The 21,682-nt window shown below is 45.2% G+C and overlaps 1 protein-coding gene across 1 annotated transcript in view; it reads left to right on the forward strand.

Moving 5' to 3' along the window:
- Positions 1-21,682, forward strand: part of CNOT10 (CCR4-NOT transcription complex subunit 10) — a 2,007,836-nt gene that overhangs the window by 1,518,237 nt on the left and 467,917 nt on the right. Inside the window, exon 13 of the mRNA XM_044066643.1 lies at positions 8,337-8,513. Within this exon, the coding sequence (XP_043922578.1) occupies positions 8,337-8,513 (177 nt within the window). The remainder of the gene's footprint in view (positions 1-8,336; positions 8,514-21,682) is intronic.

The raw sequence follows: 21,682 nt of genomic DNA on the forward strand, positions 1-21,682 counted from the left end.
TGGCTGGGTGAGATCATTGCTGTTTTTTAAACCAAATTTTCATTCGAAGTTGTCGTGTGTGTGTTAGTTCCCTTTTTCTGCTTCTTGTGCTAGTTTTGGTCCCTTTTCTGTTAAATTTATTACTAGTTTATCTTCACTCCCCTCCCCCTCATAGTGTTTGGGCGTGTGTGTGAATGATGTCAGAAGGGCCTAAGGCCATTTTTTTCTAAATGTACTGAGTGTGGCCACAAGCTTTCCCCAGCTGATGGCCACACTCAGTGCGTTTTATGCCTGGGGGCAGCTTGTCAGAGGCCTGCCAAATCTGCGCGGCCTTTAACCCCTGGGCACTTCGGGATAGGAAGAACAAGCTGATCCTGGCGGGAAAGCTCCCCCAGGAGTCGGCTTCGTCTTCCTCTCCCGTTCGGGCTCCAGCTGCTTCGGCAGCTTTGGCGCCGTCTATCCCCTTAGCTCTACCCGGGACTCAACCTCCCTCATCGGGTTTGAGCTCTGGGGAAACTAGTGCCTCTTCCGTTAGAGAGAAGAGGCACAAGGATAAGGATGGACATAAGTCCCACAAAAGGTGGGCCGAATCTCATCCTTCTGCTCCGCCAGCAAAACTACTTAAATCTCCCTCGAGGGTCTCCGGATCCCCCTCCTCTCGGCGCCATTCACCCTGTTTTTCGCCGGAGCCGGAGGAGGAGGATAGGTCTCCCTCGAGATTTTCAAGGCGGCCCTCCCAGCCCCCCTCTACTACTTCATCTAAGTCGACCCGAAGCATCTCCGAAGCGGATATGGATCGGATGATGCATCGGTTCTTACAGACCCAAATGCAGATGGGGATGCTCTTGCCTCCCCCCCCCTCTGGGGGGGGAGTGCAGCCCCCATATTTGCCCCGATCACTCCTTCTCCAACTCGTTTTCGGGTCTCGGAGTCATCGGATCCAGGCCCTTTCGGACCCGGGGAATTGTTGGCGCCGATAGCGGTGGTCTCTTCGATGCCGACTATACCTTCGAGCTTGTCGGACCCGAGCTCTCAGGCCGAGGGCTGAGCATTGGATCCGAGGGAGTTGCTGTGTCTTCGGCGCTGTTGGCGTCGGAGCACACTTCTGCCTTGGCGCCGACTGCATCGGCTCCGACCCCGATCCCTTCCTCGGATCCGAGGAGATTGCTCTCAGAGGCTGGTGAGAGTGGCTCTCCTTCGGCTTTCGAGGTAGTGGAGAGGGTACTGTCGAGGTCCTCCAGATCCCCGACCCGGGCTTCGGATCCACCCGTACCCCCACTGTATGAGGGTCTGTCTTCCATCATCTGTCCATCTGGACAGCCTGCTCAAGCCCTCCAGCTAGTTCCTGTGGAGGAATAACAACCCGTGGACGAGCCCTCTTCGGACAGTCCCACCGAGGAGGTCCCTCGGAAACATCGGTGCAAAAGGAGGCATCTGGACTCCCCCAAGTCCATTACCACAGACATGGACTTAGATGATACGGAGGGTTCCCCAAGGTCACCCCCTGAAGATGTCTCCTTTGGAGACATCATGGAAATGTTGCGTATCAGAGGGGGGTGGACATCCCAAAAGCCCTCCCTTGATGAGTCCGTGTTCCTGGAGGCCTTTGAGGCAGGCCCATCTACCTCCTGGGTGTCCCCTCCGGCCGACCCCCTGGTGGACTTAATTACCACCAGGGCTTGGAAGGAGCCCGACACCGTGGAGCCATTCCCGAGGCGCCCCGATAAAGTCCTCAGCCCACCCACAGATAGACCGTCTTGGGCCATAGGAACCCACGTTGATGCTATGTTGGTGGCGGCGGCCACCAAGAAAGAACTTGCGCAGGAGAGTTCTTCGGTTCACCCGCCGGATAAGGAATCTCGAGCGCTTGACCGGATTGGGAAGCGGATGTTTGCTTCAGCGACCTTTTCCATAAGGGCGCTGAACTATATGGCACATACCATTAGGCTACAGCGAGACTTGATTAAAGAATACGCTGCAGCCCCCCGGAGTCCATGTCGGTCCCAGACAAAAAGGTTTTTGAGACTCGAATAGCCACTCTAAAATCCATCTCCAATACATCTATGCGGCTTCTCTCCCATGCAATGGAGGGAGCCGCTAGAGCTAGCGGAGCCGGGGTCGTCTTGCGTCATCTCTCCTGGCTCCGTCTGTGCGACTTCACGGACCCCTTCAAGGCGTCCTTCTAACGCCTTTGACGGTTCTGCCTTGTTTGGCAAAACTGTTCGCGACACGCTGGTCCAAAGCGAAAAGGACGCGAAGACGCTGTCTGCCGTCGGAGTCCGCTTCTCTAATCCCCAAAGATCCTTCTCCAGGAATCAGAGGGGACAAAAGAAGCTGTGGTTCCGTAAGTCTCAGCAATCCCATCCTGCTGCGTACCACTCGTCCTCTAGAGGCAGAGGAGGACAAGGTGGACGCCGGCCCAGAGGCAGAGGGGGGCCGCGCAATTTTGGGTCTATAGAACCTTTCTCGGACAGACCCGCGCAACAGCCCTGAGGGCTTGCCCGACTGTCCCTCTCTGGAGGCAGTCGGGGGGCGATTGTCGGAGCACCTGTCAAACTGGGAGTCCCTTACAACAGATCGATGGGTGCTCCGGATCATATCCAGAGGTTACTCCATTCCATTCATAAACCTTCCCCCCCAAACCCAGACGTCTCCCCGATGTCCCACTCGATCAAAGGGAGGCAGCGGCTTTGGAGATTTCAAAGCTGCTAAGAAAAAGAGCCATCCAGCCCGTCCCCCCAGACCAGTCTGGATTGGGTTATTACTCCAGGTTCTTTTTGGTGCCAAAGAAAACGGGGGACCTCAGACCCATCTTAGACCTTTCCGCCTTGAACCTGTTCATACCCAAGGAAAAGTTCCGGATGGTCACTCTCCAATCAATTCTCACCCTGCTGCGGAAGAACGACTGGATGTGCTCGCTAGACCTCAAGGATGCGTATTACCACATATTAATGGACAGACGATCCAGGAGGTTCCTCCGCTTCCGTCTCGGAGCCAGTCATTATCAATTCAGGGTTCTTCCATTCGGCCTCACCTCAGCCCCCAGAGTGTTCACCAAGGTCATGGCAGTGGTTGCAGCCCACCTGAGACTCCAGGGCATTCAGGTCTTCCCTTACCTAGATGACTGGCTCCTCACCGCTACCAACAGGCATCAGCTCTGTGCGGCGAGAGATTATGCTCTGTCTCTGGCCCACAACCTAGGCATCTCAGTGAACGAGCAGAAATCCTGCCTGTGCCCCACTCAAGCCTTAGAATTCATAGGGGCCAGGTTAGATACACGAATCTCCAAAGTTGTTCTAACGTCAGCCAGGCTGAACAGCTTGTCATTTCAGGTGTTAGCCCTTCTTCGGAGCCCTGCTCCTCCAACGGAGTTAGTCCTGAGGGCACTGGGGTCTATGTCAGCAGCGATCGGTCTCTCTCTTCATGCCCGTCTACGAATGCGCATATTACAATGGACCCTTCAAGTCCAATGGTCTCTGTCGATCCACCCATTATGCATGCCAATACCCTTGAGCAGGGTGTGCAGAGACTCCCTTCTGTGGTGGTTACAGGCACAGGAACTCAGAGAAGGGAGACCCTTTGTGATCCCCCCAGCCAAAGCCACGTTGACCACGGACTTTTCTTGCCTCTGGTGGGGGGGGGCATTGTTCAGGCAGATCCGTCCAAGGCACGTGGACTTCCCTAGAGACCGCTTTACATATCAACGTCCTAGAGATGAGGGTGGTGCTTTTGGCGTTCTCCACGACCTTCTTCCCATAGGGACTATTGCAATCCAGATGGACAACATGTCAGTAGTCTGGTATATAAACAAACAAGGAGGGACCAGATCTTATCCCCTGTGTCGAGAAGCCATGAGAGTGTGGGAATGGGCGATTTCCACCAACCGCTTTCTGATAGCAACGCACATTCCGGGACGGTCCAACATATTAGCGGACAAGCTAATTCGAGTGTTCCTCACTCCATACGAGTGGTCTCTGAATCCATCTGTTGCGAAGCAGATCTTCCACAAATGGGGTCAGCCTTGCTGCGACCTTTTTGCTTCTCCTTTAAACACAAAATGCAGTGAGTACTTTGCGATAGTTCCCCCCAGAGGGGAGACCCCCAGAGACGCTCTAGTCCATGCTTGGCCTCCCGGACTCCTTTATGCTTATCCCCCCCTCCCACTTATGATGAAATTCATCCAGAAAGCCTGTCGGTTGGGGAGCAGAGTTATCCTCATAGCCCCATTCTGGCCTCGACAGATCTGGTTCCCCTTTCTGCGGTCTCACAGTGTGGCTTCCCCATGGATTCTGGATCCCAGTCCATACCTAATCTCACACCCAGCGGGATGCCATACCCCAAAACTGGTCAATCTCAAACTTGCTGCTTGGTTGATCCAGTTCCATTAATGGCTAGGACTCCCGGTATCTCATCCCCCGTTAAGGCCATTCTGGTGGCGGCTCATAAACCATCTACCAGGAAACTTTACAACAGTAAATGGAAACGTTTTTCCATCTGGGCCAAAGATAAAGAATTGGACCCATTTACTGTCCCTATTCCGACTATTCTGGACTTCCTTTCTCTGCTTTTTAGACAGGGAGCAAGTGCCTCCACAGTCAAAGTGCAGTTGGCGGCCATCTCCCATTTTCACATGGGCGACGGCATAGGCTCCTTAGCATCTACTAAGTTGTGCAAAACCTTCTTAAGAGGCGTTTATCTTCTGAAACCACCGGTCAAGACTGTGGTTCCCCCATGGGATCTCACTCTGGTCTTACAAGCCTTAACGAGACCACCTTTCGAGCCTGCGGCCTTGGTTCCGTTGAAGTTCCTGTCTTGGAAAACGGCTTTCTTAGTGGCTATTACTTCAGCCAAGAGAGTTTCAGAATTACAAGCTCTGTGTATCAAACCTCCATACCTTATTTTTCACAAAGATAGTGTGTCCCTCAGGACTAACCCGTCTTTCCTGCCTAAGGTGGCTACAGAATCAAACATTAATCAATCAATAAATCTCCCTGTATTTTTCCCAAATTTTCACAACAAAGGCGAATACACGTTGCACAAATTGGATGTACACAGACAACTGCGTTTTTACTTGCACAGGACTAGAGAGTTTCGCAAGTCGGACCAGTTGTTTGTTTCTTATGCAAAATCAGCCATGGGCAAGGCAATTGCTAAAGTAACTGTAGCAAATTGGATCTGTCAGTGCATTATGCTGGGATACACTTCATCTGGGAAGCCAGCTCCGGTTGGCGTCCGTGCTCATTCCACAAGATCTGGAGCTACCTCAACAGCTTTTTGGTCTAGGGTTGCAGTAGATGATATTTGTTCAGCAGCTACCTGGTCCTCATCTCATACGTTCATTTCTCATTACAAACTGGATATGATTTCCAGGAGTAGGGCTTCTTTTGGCTCCGCGGTGCTTCGGAATATCCTTCCGTAAGGACCACCCAGGTTCTTATAGGTTAGCTGGGGACTCTGTCCCACAGGTTGCAGATCAAATGAAGTAACTACTTCAGATAAAGAAGTTATGTACTCACCATAATTTTCCATCTGAGTAGATACTTCATTTGTCTGCAACCGACCCCCCCCTGCCATCCCCCGAACCTCGGGAATTTTTCTGATCATTTGGAGTTGGTTTCTGTCTCGAGTTGGTGAGGCAAAAAAAAAATGATCTGAGGTAATGTGGTTGGTAGTAGGGGGTTATGGGTAGGGGGAGGAGCTAGGAGCTCGAATCTTGGAGCTTGGAAAGCTGCCGGATCAGATCCGAGACCCACAGGTTGCAGACAAATGAAGTATCTACTCAGATGGAACGTTATGGTGAGTACATAACTTCTTTTTTTTCTTTTGTATAAATGTATGTTTGCCTATGTCTTAAGTGATAATTCAATAAAGGTGCTAAAAAAAAAGCTAAGGTTTCCTTAAGAACTAATTCTTCATTTATGCCTAAAATGGTATCCTAGTTTCCTTTGAGCCAAGCCATCAATCTCTGTCTTTTTTTCCAGAACCTAAAAACAAAGAATGGATACTCCATACTTTGGATGTCCACATACAACTCCAGATACAGTCTTAATAGAAGTAAAACTTTTAGGAACATTGATCAGGTTTTTCATTTATCGTGAACGTAAAAAGAAAGGTCGGCATGTGTCAAAGCAACTTTTCACAAATGGTTGTCTCATGCTATAACCTGTTGTATACCCATCTCAGCAAGGCATTTTGAGGCAGGATCAAGGCCCATTCTACCTAGGCCTTGACTACATCTGTACCTGTTTGAAAAGGGTTGGATTCTAGAAGTATTCTGGAAATAGCAACTTGATCCTGTTGTACATAGCTTTACAAAGCACAACAGACTAGATCCCTTCTCCAGGTGTAGGACGGGTTTTGCTAAGAACATTGTCCACTGACTCCTAGATCCGCATCCTTCCTCCTCCGATTCAGTGTAAGCAGTAGTAGTCTACCCATATAGCTAATGTTACAGCAGTGCAGTGAGTGATATGATAAACGTAGTATAGTTGTGTAAGTAAAACGTACCATAACAGTAGATGTTCAAATAATCACTGCTGCAGTAGCTGCTCCCTCCCTCCCTCTCTCTACTCACTGCCTTATTTTTTTGTACGTTTTTGTTGTTAGGGTGAGGACTTACAATTTTAATTTCCTAGCATTCATCTTTTCAGGGCTCAGCCTCCCTTTACAGTTGGCATGGATGCTCTGAAATGCTTGCCTGTCAAGCTACTCTTTTTCTTCAGCTTAGCGCAAGCTGGCTAACTGTTTGAACACTTGGAAGGTGCCCTTGAAGCTTTGGGAGCTAGGGTGTTTTTTCTGTCCTTAGCAGGATATAACCCATGTAGTTAAGGCTACTACAGCAGTGATCATTCATGCATCTACTGTTATGGAAGGTTTACTTACACATCTACTTTTTTCTGTACCTGCTTTCATCCATGCCCATTTTGCAGGAGGCTGGAGCATGTTCTAGAAAGTAATGGGTGCAAGGCAGGAGTCAGCCCGCCCTAAAGTTTTTAAGAGTGTGTTGCAGTACAGACATGGTTACACATTTGCACTGAAGAGCACATCGAAAGACAGTAGGGTGTTATTGCTTAGCCTCCAAGCACATCTGTCGAATGTGGGTAGAATGGGAAACCTCATTGGAAACCCATAAAGGCATAGGGCGAAGATGCAAACTCCACAAAGATAATCAAGCTGGGATTCCAAGCTTTGTAAAGCAGCAAAACTGACCACCACCCTAAAGTCTCTTAAAGTTTAAGACAAGCATTCATCACTTTGGACAGTTACCTTGTCTGCTGACTCATTTTTGCCAGTTTTATTTCAGTAATGTGTGGCTGTGGTGAGTGAGTGATGTGGGTGAAATGTTACCTTCACAAAAGGTAAGTTACATAACATGGCTTCATTAGTGTATGCCTAACCATAGCTATGCTAGACACACGGTGAGAATTTGTAAAGGTTACCACAAAGTATACTCTTTGTATACACTTTGTGTACACCTTCTGAATTCAAGAACAGCCCTACAACAATGCTTGTGCTGTTTATTCACTCAGAAAGGTTCTGGTAACCTTCATGAATCCAGCCCTAAGTCTGTGTAACTTCCCAGCCTTCTATCAGAACTTCAGATTCTCTGTATTTTACTATTTGTCTAAAACAAAAGTAATGATGTGGTTAATTCAAACTTCTGTAACTCACATGTAGTTATTACTAATGCTGGTAGGGATCACAGATTTACTCTGAGGGAGGAAACCTGAGGTTTGAAACAGTGGCATGCTTCTTTAGGCTTTCAGAATTCTTAATCAGTCAACATTTATTTAACTGTGGTTTAGAAATGAAGCAAACTAAACATAAGCTATACCCATTTGATAAAAAGGGTAGGTGTAGATTGTGAGAGGGGAATCAGGGATTTAAAAAAGTTGAAGTCCTTTATGTTCCACTTGCATACCTTGTAGCTATATGCAATCCACATAACATGGTCAGTGCTGAACTGTCACTTTAATGAAAGATCACTTAACTGTTCACTAGATCTTATCCATGTACGAAGATATTACCATGAAACTAGAGTGTACTAGTTTTTGTCAGTAGTTACATTTTACTGTGCTGCCCTTTGGCACCAAGAAAGGTATTTTAGTAGTGCTAGGCAGTGTGTTGATGTGTGACTGACAGAATGTCATTAAATATAAATAATGTGTTACTTTTTATTTGCACATTTAAAGTCTGTCTTCACCACTACTGTGTATAATATCAGGCAACCCTAGCAAATGAGTATGGGACAGTTATATTATTGAACATGGCTTTGAATGCCAAAAAAAATTCTAAATCTGTTTTCTTAGTCCAGTGACTGAAAAATATTGTGTATATTTGATTTAATTGCCATATAGTGATGGACAGTCTTCAGCTATTCCTGTAGCCAGTATGGAATTTGCAGCCATCTGTCTCCGAAATGCATTGCTTTTGCTTCCTGAAGAACCAGCAGAAACAAAACAAGAAAATGGTTCAAAAGCACCTTGTCAGTTAGGAACCATTGAAAGCAACAGTGAAACCAGGGAAACGTGCAGGTAATAATTACAGTCACTCATTATAATCTGCAATGCTTTAAAATATAACTGTACATTAAGCCTTTAATGTAAAGGATTGTAGGAAACATAAGCTATCATGTTTGAAAGTTAAACTGTTTAATTTGTTTTAATGCTAATTGTGCACCATACTTTTCTGGCTTAGGTATTTGTGTTAACACAAGTTTCATCATAGCGAAGCTCATTTTGTCGCAGTGAAAGCTCACTGGGAATTTACTGTCTGCAGAGAAAGCAGCCCACTGAAGACTCAAACTGGGAATTATTGCAGAGTGAGAGTAATGGCATCAATGAAGCTAGGAGGAATAGTTTGTGAGCAGTCTGTTTTCACTGGTTTTGTTAGTAAGTTTAGGTTAACATTATTGACCTTGTTATTGTTTCGCAGGCTGGAACAGCCCTGGGAACCAGAGACATAGCTAGAGCAGGAAAAAGGGGGTGGGCTGTCCAGGACTCAAGGTGTTAGGGGAGTGATATGTTACATTGCAGTTGTTTATCTCACCCTCCCATTTCACTAGTATTTTAGACCTCTGCTGGCACTTCATGCACCCACATAGCACCCTAGAAGGAGAGTGCCTAGCTCCTGAGCCTGCCCCCCCCCCCCACTGTTTTACATTTTTTATGTCAGTACTAATAGTCATCATTGATAAGTTTGCATGTTCATTGCCCTTTTAATTAGCTATCAACTTATGAATGAAGACCCTCATCAGCACTGTATTGCCATAAGTGACAGTGATTCATTTCAGCCGTCCAGAGACATAGGAGGGAGAAGCTTCAGGCTTATCTTACTACTGTAACATTGGTGACGGGTAAGTGTATCCAATGCAGGGACCAGCAAAGAATGTTCTTCTCACAGCCCTAGGTCTATGCCAGAACACCAGTAAAAGACAATGTGGAGAGTAGACAGTGCTCATAGTATTTTGGAGATAAATCCACCTTTTGTACTGGCTTAGAATCCTCATGTTTGTGTTCTTGTCCTGAAAACTGGTAAAGGCTTAAGTTCATTCTGGTCTTTTTTCTTCAGTAAGTAATGAAAGCCTTTTGAAAGATGCATGCCTGGAAACCACATAAAATGTGGAGTCCCAGAATTTAAGCACCACCTATCCCATAGTCGTATGGGCAGAGCATGCTTGCCCCTAACCTGTTTCTGGGGAAGCTCATCCTACAGTCTCCTAAATAGTGCTAAGTGCTTGGACTGAAACACAAAAACTCTTTTTCCTAGACTTCCTTTCATGTCTAGCAGAGCTAGATGACCATAATAGGAAGAATCCTCCAGGCCCTTAGATGCTCATGTTTGCAAGTCAGTCCCTTTATTCTGACAAATTGTTTGATATCTGGTGGGCACGTGCAAAAGCTCACCTTTAGAGAACATGGCTGAATGCCAGCAACAGGCTTGTGAGTATGTCAACAGATGTATTACCATGACCTTGGTGCATCATTGTCCACCACACAGATCATACTCTCATTGCATGCAGAACCCACCTCAATCATGTATGAACACTTCCAATCTGAAGCTTTAAAGTGGGCTTCTCTTTCTGTCTCACTGTTTGCATCCTTGGAGAAGTCTTGGTTATTACCTATGATAAAAATAATGAACCTGCTCTCCCTACAGCTCTCCATTGGATGATTCCTTCTTTTGGAGAAATCCTTGAGCCAATGTTTTTCACCATGAACCGGCCTGTGACCCCCCCCCCCCCCCCCAATATTCCTTTGTTCAAAAAATGCTTGAGTTAATATCTTGTAATGAAGGCAAGGAGGAGCTTTACATCATCCTTTCTATGGAGCACATAATCAAGTATGCCACATACACAGCTTGGAAGCACTGAAATATCCCCTTGGTTCCCAGGAAGACAGTTATCTCTAAAAGTATCTAAGGCCATTGAATTTGTTAGCCACGGTGTGTATACCATTAAATGTGTACGAGTGGGAGACCATGAATATCATGTCACATGGTAAAGACAAGTTCCAGAGAATTCAGTTTGCATAAATGTTAGGGTTTACACCACAGATTATGTCTATTTTTATTAAGCCTTCTGATATGACATGGTGTCAGAGTGGAAGAGATGCCTATCAGCAGGAAGTATAGCTCAGCTGCAGCCAGTAGAATACTTGTGCATGAAAATGAAACTTGACTGAAAACTGTAGCCTGAAATGTGACTTTTTTTCTCCCTGCTAAGTAGATTACCTGAAATCTTTGAAGTTCAGGATGCAGCATTTGAACATGTTGCTGAGGAAGACACTATAAATATTTTCATCTCTTCCTTTTCTTGGTGAAGGGAAGACAAAAATAGTAGTACGTATACCATAATTATTGGCAGCCTGGAAGTAATTTGCCAACATTGTCAGTAGAGCAGTAAGTAGGGATTCTATTCCCTCACCTGGTAGATGCAGTCCAGCATACATGTGGTACTGCACTCCTGAGTCTGTCATCCTTCAGATGAGATGTTAAACAGAGGTCCCATCTGCTTGAATTGGTGGTAGCAGCTGTTAGCATTGTTGCATCAAAACAAGAGGTTCTCTGGTTCGATTCTCTGCTGAGGTGCCTTCTGTGCAGAGTCTGCATGTCCTCCCTGCATTTGCATGGGTTTCCTCTGGGTGCTCCAGTTTCTTCCCACATTCCAAAGACGTGTCTGGAGCATTTCTCCCTAGGCCTCCTTTAAAAATGGGCTGTGTCCCAGTCGGACTTTCCTGGTAAACAAATAAATAAATAGAATAGTTCAGGTGGTTGTAAAAGATCCCAAGGCATCTGTTGAAAAGAGTAGGGAAATTCCCCAGTGCCCTGGTCAAGTTTCCCCTAGTAGTGTAGATACCACCTTGGTTCTCTCCTGAAAAGAATCTACTAACCTAGTGGGATTAACCCAGTCAACAAATGATAAATAGATTTTTCCATTACAAGTTTGCGAGGATGCAAAGCCTTATAGAGACTGTGGCTGTTTATGTTAGCAACTTGAGGAAAAGAGACAAAGACTACGAGTTTGGTGAGCGGGATGATCCTTCAGTAAGAGAGAATAATCTGTAGTGTAAAAATTATGAAACAAGGGGCAGGGTATCAAGAGAAACAGACATATCCATATTAAAAATGTGGATATGTGCTAAGTGAAATTACTAGTGCATAAATACAGTAATTAAATGATGAAATGTGTTGTGTGTAGAATAAAATGTGAGTTTATGTAGTAAGGCAAACATAAGAAAAAAATGAGGATATTCTGTAAAAGTAATGGATATGAAAAAGAAAGCCATTTGGCAATGCACTGTAACAAAGGAAGTATCTGAGATGAAGGCCAGAGAAAACATGTCATTATTCAAATTCAGGTTCTTAGTAGCTTTGGCTGTAAGTTTCAGTGAACCTTTACTAGCTCTTAATCAAGTTTACCGTATCCATGATACAAATTGATAGTTTACAAAAATATATGAAAGAAAAGTGTGTTCAGAGCAGTTTGTTGTTGAATAGAAATATGAAAATTAACTTTTTGTTGGTACTTTAGAAGTGGAAACATTGGAAAGTTCAGTCTATAAGGCCCCAAAGTGGACAGTCATGGAGTCTATGTCATGTCTGAAGTAAATTTGAAATAACCAGCATTAAACCTGTTTCCAAACTTTGGTGCAGACTTGGCTAATCTAATTTATACTGTGAAGTCTGAAATTGAATCGGTGGTAGTGTGATAGGTGTGTACAGCTGGTTGCTGGAAAGAAATACTAAAATTTAATGAACGTAATGAGGACGTTAAAATAAATACTAGCAGTGAATGCCGTATCTTGTCAGAAAATATTTTAGTGTTTGGGCCTGGTTGGTGAACAGGAGATTGGCTGTTAGTGATTATCTGTTAAGCTATAGGGTGACACCATCAGGTCAGCAACTGCTGTTAAAATCTTTTTTTTTTCCATATTGTTGCTCTTTGAGTGTATTTTGATAATAGCTTGGTTTGTATGGCAATTTGTTGTTTCTCTTTGAGTGAATTTGGATAAATATTTGGGCAATATGGCTTATAAAAAGCTAATGATCGAAAAATAGAGTGACTAAGCAAAGACTTCTTGAGTCTATAATCAGAGTCACAGAGATGTTTCAGATACTGATCAGAACCATAGCGGTGATAGTCTGCATGATTATGTAGATTTGTTTACAGCTTACAAAGCTTGCCAGGAGAATATCCTGTACAGATAAAGAAAAAAGGACATAGTGCAAGTAATACATGCTGCTAGCAATCTCAAATAAAACTGAATAAGAGTTGAAGAGAATGGAAAGCCTAGATGTTGTTAAGAAAATGTCAGAGTCACTATAATGAGGTAATAGTATGGCTGTTGCACAGAAAGACAAGGTTTGTGTTTGGGTCAGGGTTGCCAGATTTCCAGCCCCCCATGTAGGGACAAAAAAAAAAAGGTCTTCACGGCAAGTGAAGACCAAAAAAAAAAAAAGGTCTTTAATGCGGAATACAGTTCCACATTAAAGAACAGTAGCTCAGTAGCTCTGCACTAAACACGGAGCTTCTCGTGTTTAATGCATTGCAGTTCTGCATTCAATACAAGTAGCTCCATGTTTAGCGATTTTTGATTGGCCCGTATACCGGCATATGGGCCAATCAAAAACACGGAGCTTCTCGTGTTTAATGCGGAACACAAGAAGCTCCGTGTTTAGCAATTTTTGATTGGCCCGTATGCCAGGTATATGGGACAATCAAAAAAAAAAAAAAAACAAACAAAGCGGAGGCTGGCCGGGATTTAAACTGGCAGGGTGGGACTCGGGATCAGGCTGCTGATCTCGGGACAGTCCCGCCCAAATAGGGACGTCTGGCAACCCTGGTTTGGGTTGATGCACCAGGTCTTAATAAAGTGACTGGTAAACAACTATCCATAGCTTACAGTTGAAGAAGTGGTCTCAAGAATGTCAGATGCCAAGTTTTTTTTTAGTACTAGATACAGATTAACATTTCTGACAAATAAAACAAGGTAAAGTAAGTTTCAAATTTTTATACTTAATCTACCTTCAGACAAATACAGATTTCTTTGACTGTCTTGGTATTTTATCAGCAGTGGAGGTATTCTAAAAAGGTTGTTTCTCAAGGAATTAAAGGCTTACAAGCTGGTGTTTTTAAACATAAGTGATCTGACAGAATCGGACACAAAGAGCATGACAAACGTTTTAATACCTTTGCTAAGTAGATTGTAAGTGCATACTTTCAAGAGTCCCAGGCAGAAGTGTGAGGCAGTTTTGAGTAACACTTTAAAGTACAGCTTAAGAAAATTTAGTCATGTGATTTACCAACGTTGAGATTGTAGCATCTCTCAGAATTCCTCGTACTCTGAGGTACAGCAGTCTTAGAGTTAGTTTGGGGGTGGAGGGAGCATCACACCTTACAAAAATCACTTTTAAGTGCTACCGTGAGATTTGAGTTTCACTGTTTGGCTGACAGATTGTAGCTCTCTGTTTGTACTTTTATATAATATGGAAAAGTAGCGAAACTGCGGTACTACTAGAAAATAGATTGGTTTTCTGTAGGACAAGAACATGTACACTTGCACAAAAGTAATATCCTCAGAAATGAAAGGAACTGTTAGCTGCAGTGTATGGCTGTGAGAAATTCCAAGAGTATGTGTATGGTGAAGATGTTTGGGTAGAAGAAGTAGATTAAAAGCCTTGCAAAAAGCACATTCAGAGTTCTTGAGCAAGGTAAAGGAAATGCTGGAAGGAAGTCACCAGTGTTAGAACTCTACTATGATAAGAACTGTAAGTAGGTTCCAAGCTTTGCAGGTTAGAAGCAAAGTAAGACTCAAAAAATTATTGGAATATTCACTGCCTGAACCTTTAACAGATTGTAAAAACTTGCCAAGATTTTAGTGTAGTTTGTGAAGAATGTAGTGAGTTATATAAAAAAAATTGTCAACGCTTACAGAAAACACTGTGTTTAAAACAAAGGATGTTATATTGTCCTGTCTCGCTTTCATTCATTGCATATTGGGTATGCAACCGAGAATCGGTTCTGACTCTGCCTTATTCAAAAGCTCGAGAGCTTCCACCGGCTCATGGCTATACCCTATCCCATGATGGTCAGGGAAGATTACAAAGATCTTGTTTGCCGCTACACAAGATCGGGGACTTCCATGCAGGGTCCTGGTAAGTGGAAATTACATTATATATATATTGTTGTTCTATTTTTGCTGTTTTTGCTAAAAATTAGTAATTGCTGTTGTCGTTGTTCAACTTACAAATAATTTTAGTGGTGTTTGTTTAGTCTGCTACTGTTTGCTGGCTCTTGTTTAGGCTGTCGTTTTTTTCTCTAGGCCTATTGTTGTTGAACTTTCCCTATCCCAGCTTCCAGGCTCATTTAATTCAGAGAGCTGGCTAATACCCCTCCCAAGGTAGCTCGTTTAAATTAGAGGGCTCCCTGCAGCCTGTTTAACTTAGAGGGCCGTCCCCTTTTTCCCTTATTTGTTTTTTTCGTCTATTTAGTAGGAGTAGTTCGTTTAAGTTACAGAACTTCTCCTTCCTTTTTGCTTGGTTAGTTTTTAAAATCTACCTTAAAAAAAAAAGTCGTTGAGTTTTTCTGGTTGCCTTAATGTTTAGTTGTTGTGTGTGTGTTTAGAAACACATCAAAGGATCCTAAAGAATCGAAACCTTCGGGTTTCAAGAAATGCGACAAGTGTAGCCAAAAGATATCTCTGACAGATGGGCATACCAGTTGCATTTACTGTTTGGGTGCCCTACATTTACAAGAGTCCTGTTCCTTTTGTCACACCTTTAGCTCCAGGGTTTTAATGGAGCATAAAAACAAGTTAATTGTGAGAGGCCTATTAAAAACCCCTTTTGCAGAGGCTTTAGAAGGGACTCAAAGCACTAAATCTACAGACAAATCCCCTTCTTCTAGGTCAGAGAAGTTGGGGAAAAGGACTTCGCCTTCATCTTCTGAGATGCCTAAAAAAATGGCTAAAGATTCTGTCTCAGAACCAATTGTACTTTCGGAGCTAATAGAGTTACAGTTTCGGAGCCGGTGTCTCCTAATTTGAGGTCTCCACTTCTGCAAACAGTGAGATCTCCAACTTTGTCCTCATGATCCTCCAGAAGCTTATCAGATGATGATGTGGAACGAGTGGTGATGAGAGTCCTGCGGACGCTGGCGCTAGCTAAAATTCTGTCAACTCCGACCCAGAAGTAACTGGAGCTGACAAAGACCACTTCACCTTCTTCAGTTCCTCCTCCAACCCGATCCGGGATTTCAGAGCCGGAGCGCTTGGACTCGATCGCAGCGGAACCAAGACCTCCTACAGGATCGTCGATTCCGACAACTGCTCCAGCTTCCTCAGTTCCATTGGAATTTGATGAGTCTAGGAACTGACATTCTCCCGTCTAGTCCAGGGAGGGGAGTCAGATCGGACAGTTGTCCAATCCAATTCTCCCTATTGGACCGTTGTCATGGTTGAGCTCGGCTCCTACATTGGCTTCAGAGCCAACTGTTCTGCTTCGGGATCGGTCTTCTGGTTATTTAGAGACTGGGTTCTCCCCAGAGCAGAGTGAGGGGGGCTTTTGAGCTAATGGAGAGAGTGCTGTCTCCTCAGACTGCTCCCCTCTCTGGTCCAAGTACTCTTCCCTCAAAAGCGCCAGTGTCAGTCTCAGCCCCATCGCTCCCCCCCCCCCCCCAGCGTAGAAACCCTAAGCCCCAGGAGGCCCCAGCAGGCGAAACTATCCCTTCCAAAACCTCTCCAGAGTACCCCTCTGAAGAGGTCCCTTGGGAGAAGATGTGCAAGAGGAAGCATCTACACTCCCCAGAGGAGTTTTACACCTCAGACACAGACCTGGATGATTCAGAAGGATCCCCGTGGTCACCCTCTGGGGATGTCTCCTTTGCAGACATCCTAGAGATCTTTAAACAGAGAGGTGGCTGGAATCCCACCAACCCTTCTGAGAATGAGTAAAAAAACTGACAAACCAACAGACTAAACACAATTTAAAAACAGAAGCGGACTGAGCAAGCGTCACTTAAAATAAACTTTAATAACTTTAATAACTGTAAAGCGCTTTTCGTTTGTGTGTCATGCACAAACTTCTTCAGACAATAAATTACTGACAACATCATCCTTTTATACAGCAGCTGTTTCCTCTATTAAAGTAAGCATTGTTGGCATACTAATCAAGCTTTAAAGAAATACTGGCCCTGAACCATCAACAGTACAATTCCAAACCATAGTATGTCCTGTTAACATCTTGCTATTGATGCAATAAAAATGTATAAATGAAAATAAGAAAAGTAAAAAAATGTGAGAATAAAAAATAATAAAAAATTGAATAACAAATGTTGATAAAATGTACATAATTTGTTGCTTCCAATGATGAATGATTCATCTAACTGAACTTTTAAGTTTTAGAATGCTGCTAATAGAGCAGCTTTCATTTATTCCAGGTGAACTGTACGCATTCAGCCTGATTTGCCAAGAGAGTTCGAGCTCTTCCAATTTTAACCCTACTGGACCCCCTCTTGGGTTCTGGATAACTTGATCTATCACTGTGAATTTAAAATTGTGATCTGGATGACAAAAAATATGTTTAGCTAAGGCATTTTCAGGTTTGTTTTTTCTAATGGCGTAAATATGCTCATATATGCTTTCACGAAGACGTCTCTCCATCTTACCTATATAAAATGCCAAACAAGTCTGACACTGAGCTAAGTAAATAATCATCTTAGAATTACAGTTGACTGTATGTCTCAAGGTGTAAAATTGGTCATGAACCTTAAACTTATTGGATTCTATAACATATTGGCAGTAATTACAGGATTGGCATTTGTACATGCCAACAGGTCTACTTGATGTCAATTTGTTATTTTCAAAAAGTACTTTAAGGTTTTTAGCTTTCCTATAAGTTACTTTAGGTTGATCACCTACCCTCTGGAATACACTGGGATCACTCTTAAATAGTGCCCAGTTTTTACGCAAAATCCCAAAACAGTCCTTACTATTGATGTTGTAAGTTGTAATAAACTTGCAATGTTAAGTTGTCATTCTCGCCTTCATTCTTGCTGGATGGGTTTGGAGCCGAACCTCGGCTCCGACTCTGCCTATACTATAGCTTGAGAACTATTTTTACCGGCTCAAGGCAGCCCTGTATCCCACAATACCATGCGCTAACTCCCCAGATCTCGTTTGCCACTTCGCTACGAGGTTGTCTTTTTTTACCGGCTCAGGTTAGTAAGGAGTTTTACTTAATTGAACTAGTTTTCAGGTAGTTTTTTTCCCAGTAGTTATCTTTGTCTAGGTCCCTACTTGATTACCTTATTCTTGGATCCCTTTCTTTTGTAGCCCTTCTTCCCTTATTTAGTTAATTTTTTTTATCTTGGGCCTATGGGCTTTTCCTCAGTTTCCCCACCCCTTCCTATCTGTGTGTGTGGGTTTAGTCAGTTCCCTTAACTATTTTTATATTTAATTTTAAATTGAGTGTGTGTGTGTGTGTGTGGACTGACTGTGTTTTTTTTACTGTGGTCAATACTATGTCCAAAGACTCTAAGGTCTCGGGATTCAAGAAGTGTGATTCGTGCTGTCAGAAAATGTCTCTGACAGACGGTCACACTTCTTGTGTCTATTGCTTGGGGCCTTTACACCTGCAGGACTCTTGTTCCGTTTGTCACGGATTTGGTTCAAGAGTCCTGCAGGAGAGGCATAACAAGCTTATTCTAAGGGGCTTGTTAAAGCCTGATGACTCCCCCGTCCAAGTCTGGTTCGGGGAAGTCATCAAAAACCGCCAAACCCTCGGCTCCAGCTTCTGAGTCGAGGGCTGGTGTTATTGAGATGGCACCGACCTCGGTTCCGTGTGGCTCTGAGGCGAGCAAAGTGGTTTCCGCTCCAAAACCATCATCGGAGCTGACCCCAGCGCGCAAGCGCTCTAGGTCCCCCTCCCTAGAGTCCGTTAGATCGGCTCCAAGATCCCCTCTCTTGTCGGAGCGGAGTCATAGGACTCATTCATCGAGGTCATCTAGGCTTTCTGACTATGACATCGAGAGGGTGGTCAGTAGACTCATAAAATCTCAGGCACTGGCCCAAATGCTCCAGAGCCCATCTCACCAGACTGCGGCTCCTTCGATACAATTATCTATTCCTCCTCCGACTCATCACTCGAGCTCGGAGCCGGAGTTTCTCGGAACCGTGACCTTGCCTACGTCGGAGCCGATACTTCTTCCTTCGGCTCCGGTGTCGTCGGCACCGACCTCTTCATTGGTTCCGTCCGTGGAGAGGTCCGGGCACCGAGACTTCATTGTTGGCTCCGAGGGGGCTCCGACCCCGCTCTCCCTCTCGGAGCTTCGGCTCTGGTTAGTTCGGCCCCGACATCATTCTCGGAGCCTTCTCTGTCGGTTCTGGGGGTGGTTCCGGTCTCTTCGGAGCCGGTGTTACCTTTGGTGTCTGATGGGGGAGCCTTCGAGGTGATGAGGAGTGTGCTGGACCCAGTGTCCACTCCAAGGTTAAGTTCTGCGGCTCCTCCCTCCATAGTGCCTGTTATGGTCTCTGGCCATTCTCTTGCACCTGTCAGCAGAGATCCACAGCATGGGGTACCCACTTTGGGTGTCTCCTCCTCTTCCGAGGGCTCCCCTGAAGTTTCAGGGGAACCCCCTAGGAAAAGAAAGTGCAAGAGGAAGCACATAGACTCCCCCAAGTCTGTCACGTCGGACACCGACTTGGATGAGTCGGAAGGTTCCCCCAGATCCCCCTCTGAGGATCTCTCCTTTTCAGACATTCTGGAAATCCTAAGACAGAGGGGAAATTGGTCCACTCTCAAACCTTCCGAGGACGAGTCGGTTTACCTTGACGCTTTTGGATCTCGCCCTTCCACCTCCTGGGTGTCTCCCCCTTTCGACCCACTAATGGAGGTAGTGGCTAGAAAGGCGTGGGCAGCTTCTGATTCAATGGAACCTACCCCTAGGAGGCCTTCTAAATTTATTTCTGCACCAGATGATAAATCCTTTCTCACCAAAGGTGTTTCAGTTGATGCTATGGTGGTAGCAGCAGCCACTAAAAAGGAATTGGCTGATCCTTCTGTATCTGTTCATCCTCCTAACAAGGAGTTCAGGACCATGGACAGGTATGGCAAGTGGACCTTTGCTTCAGCGACCTTTTCTATGCGATCGCTGAACTATTTATGTCATTTCACCTGCCTTCAAAGAGACTTGCTCAAAGAGCTGGGTGAAACGGTACAGGATCCTTCTGCTGCGGGGTTTAAGGACAAAATAACTCTCAGCTGGCTACCCTGAACTCCATTGTTAACTCCTCCATGCGGCTAATTTCTTATGCAGCCGATGGAGCGAGTAGGGCCGCTGGTACAGGCGTTGTGTTAAGACGTCACGCTTGGATGCGGCTCTGTAACTTTGCCGATCCCTTCAAGGCGTCCTTCACTAACACCCCCTTTGATGGTTCGGAATTGTTCGGACCTCAGGTGAAAAATACCCTCACCAGATGCGAGCAAGATGGTAAAACTCTCCCTGCCATGGGAGTCCGTTTTTCCACGCCTTCTAGACCTTATCCTAAGGGACAGAAGGGGGGAAAGATGTGGTTCCGCAAACCCCAGGGAGTCGCACCTGCCGCACGTGGTGATTTTCCCCCTAGAGGCAGAGGGGAAAATAACAACAGACGCCGCCCCAGGGGCAGAGGGGGTCCTCAGAACCAGGGTTCTAGGGAATCTTTTCCTGATCAACCCTTTCAGCATCCCTGAGAAGCTGCCCGACTGTCCGCCTTCGAAGGCAGTCAGGGGAAGATTATCTCTGTAAAAAACACACAGCAACAACGAAATATTAACAGCAACACACCAAACAGCCAATGCCTTTCTTCACTTTATTTAGACCTGGTACCTCGGCAGTTCGCCTTCAAGGATCACATTTGCTTGCTACAAACAATTAGTTTATATAGCACATATCCAAACAATTAAGCAATAATTCAATTGATATAACATTCCTTATTTAAAGTGACCTTGTCAATAACAATATTCTACACATATTATCTCTGTACCCGGAAGCCTGGCAATCCCTCTCCCAAGACACATGGGTACAGAAGATCATATCCGAGGGTTACAAAATCCCCTTTACCATCCCCCCGGTACAACCGCCAAAACCCCTACCAGATGTACCACCCGCACAAAGGGGTCAGGCTCAGCTAGAAATAGAAAAGCTATTAGCAAAAAGAGTCATCCAGGCAGTCCCAGCAGATCAGCTAGGGTCCGGAATTTACTCCTGGTTCTTTTTGGTACCAAAAAAAGACAGGAGACTGGAGACCTATTTTGGATCTCAGCAGGTTAAACAAATCTGTGCTAAAGACAAAATTTCGGATGGTAACACTGCAGTCCATTCTACCGTTTTTGGGCAGAGACAACTGGATGTGCTCATTATACCTCCAGGACGCGTACTTCCACATAAAGATACACAGATGCTCCAGGAGGTTTCTCCGCTTCCGGCTGGGAGTCAGTCATTTTCAATTCAGAGCCCTGCCCTTTGATCTCACCACAGCCCCCCGGGTGTTCACCAAATGTTTGGCAGTGGTCACGGCTCACCTGAGACAGAAAGGATTCCAGGTGTTTCCATACTTAGACGACTGGCTCATTTCCGCTACCACCAAACACAATCTCATAATGGCCAGGGATTACTCTGTTCAGCTTTGCAACAGTCTGGGTATTTCTATAAATTTTGCAAAGCCCTCCTTGTTGCCTTGTCAATGTATAAACTTTATAGGCACCGTATTAAACACCACAGAAATGTCTGCAACACTACCACCCCAGAGAGTGGCAGACATAAGGCGGAATGTTCAGACCCTGTTTCAGCCCAACAAAGTCCATGTCAACCGAGTATTGAAAGTGTTGGGCCTCATGGCGGCGGCGATTCTTCTACTTCCATTAGCCCGCTTCCACATGAGGCTCCTTCAGTGGATGCTCTTTTCTCAGTGGTCTTTCCAACAGCTACCAATGACCCACAACATTTGGATAACCCCATCTTGCAAGAAACATCTCTCCTGGTGGATGGTTTCCCCTCAGCTTTTTCAGGGCAGACCCTTTGTTCTCCCCCTTCAAGTTGCCACTGTCACAACGGATGCCTCCCTGATCGGGTGGGGGGGGCATTATCAGGGCAGGACGGTCCAGGGCACTTGGCAACAGTCAGAATGCCACCTGCACATAAATGTCCTGGAGATGAGGGCAGTGC

Source organism: Protopterus annectens, chromosome 3.part1 (genome assembly GCF_019279795.1).
Source record: "Protopterus annectens isolate FY-2018-M chromosome 3.part1, PAN1.0, whole genome shotgun sequence".
Lineage (NCBI taxonomy): Eukaryota > Metazoa > Chordata > Ceratodontiformes > Protopteridae > Protopterus > Protopterus annectens.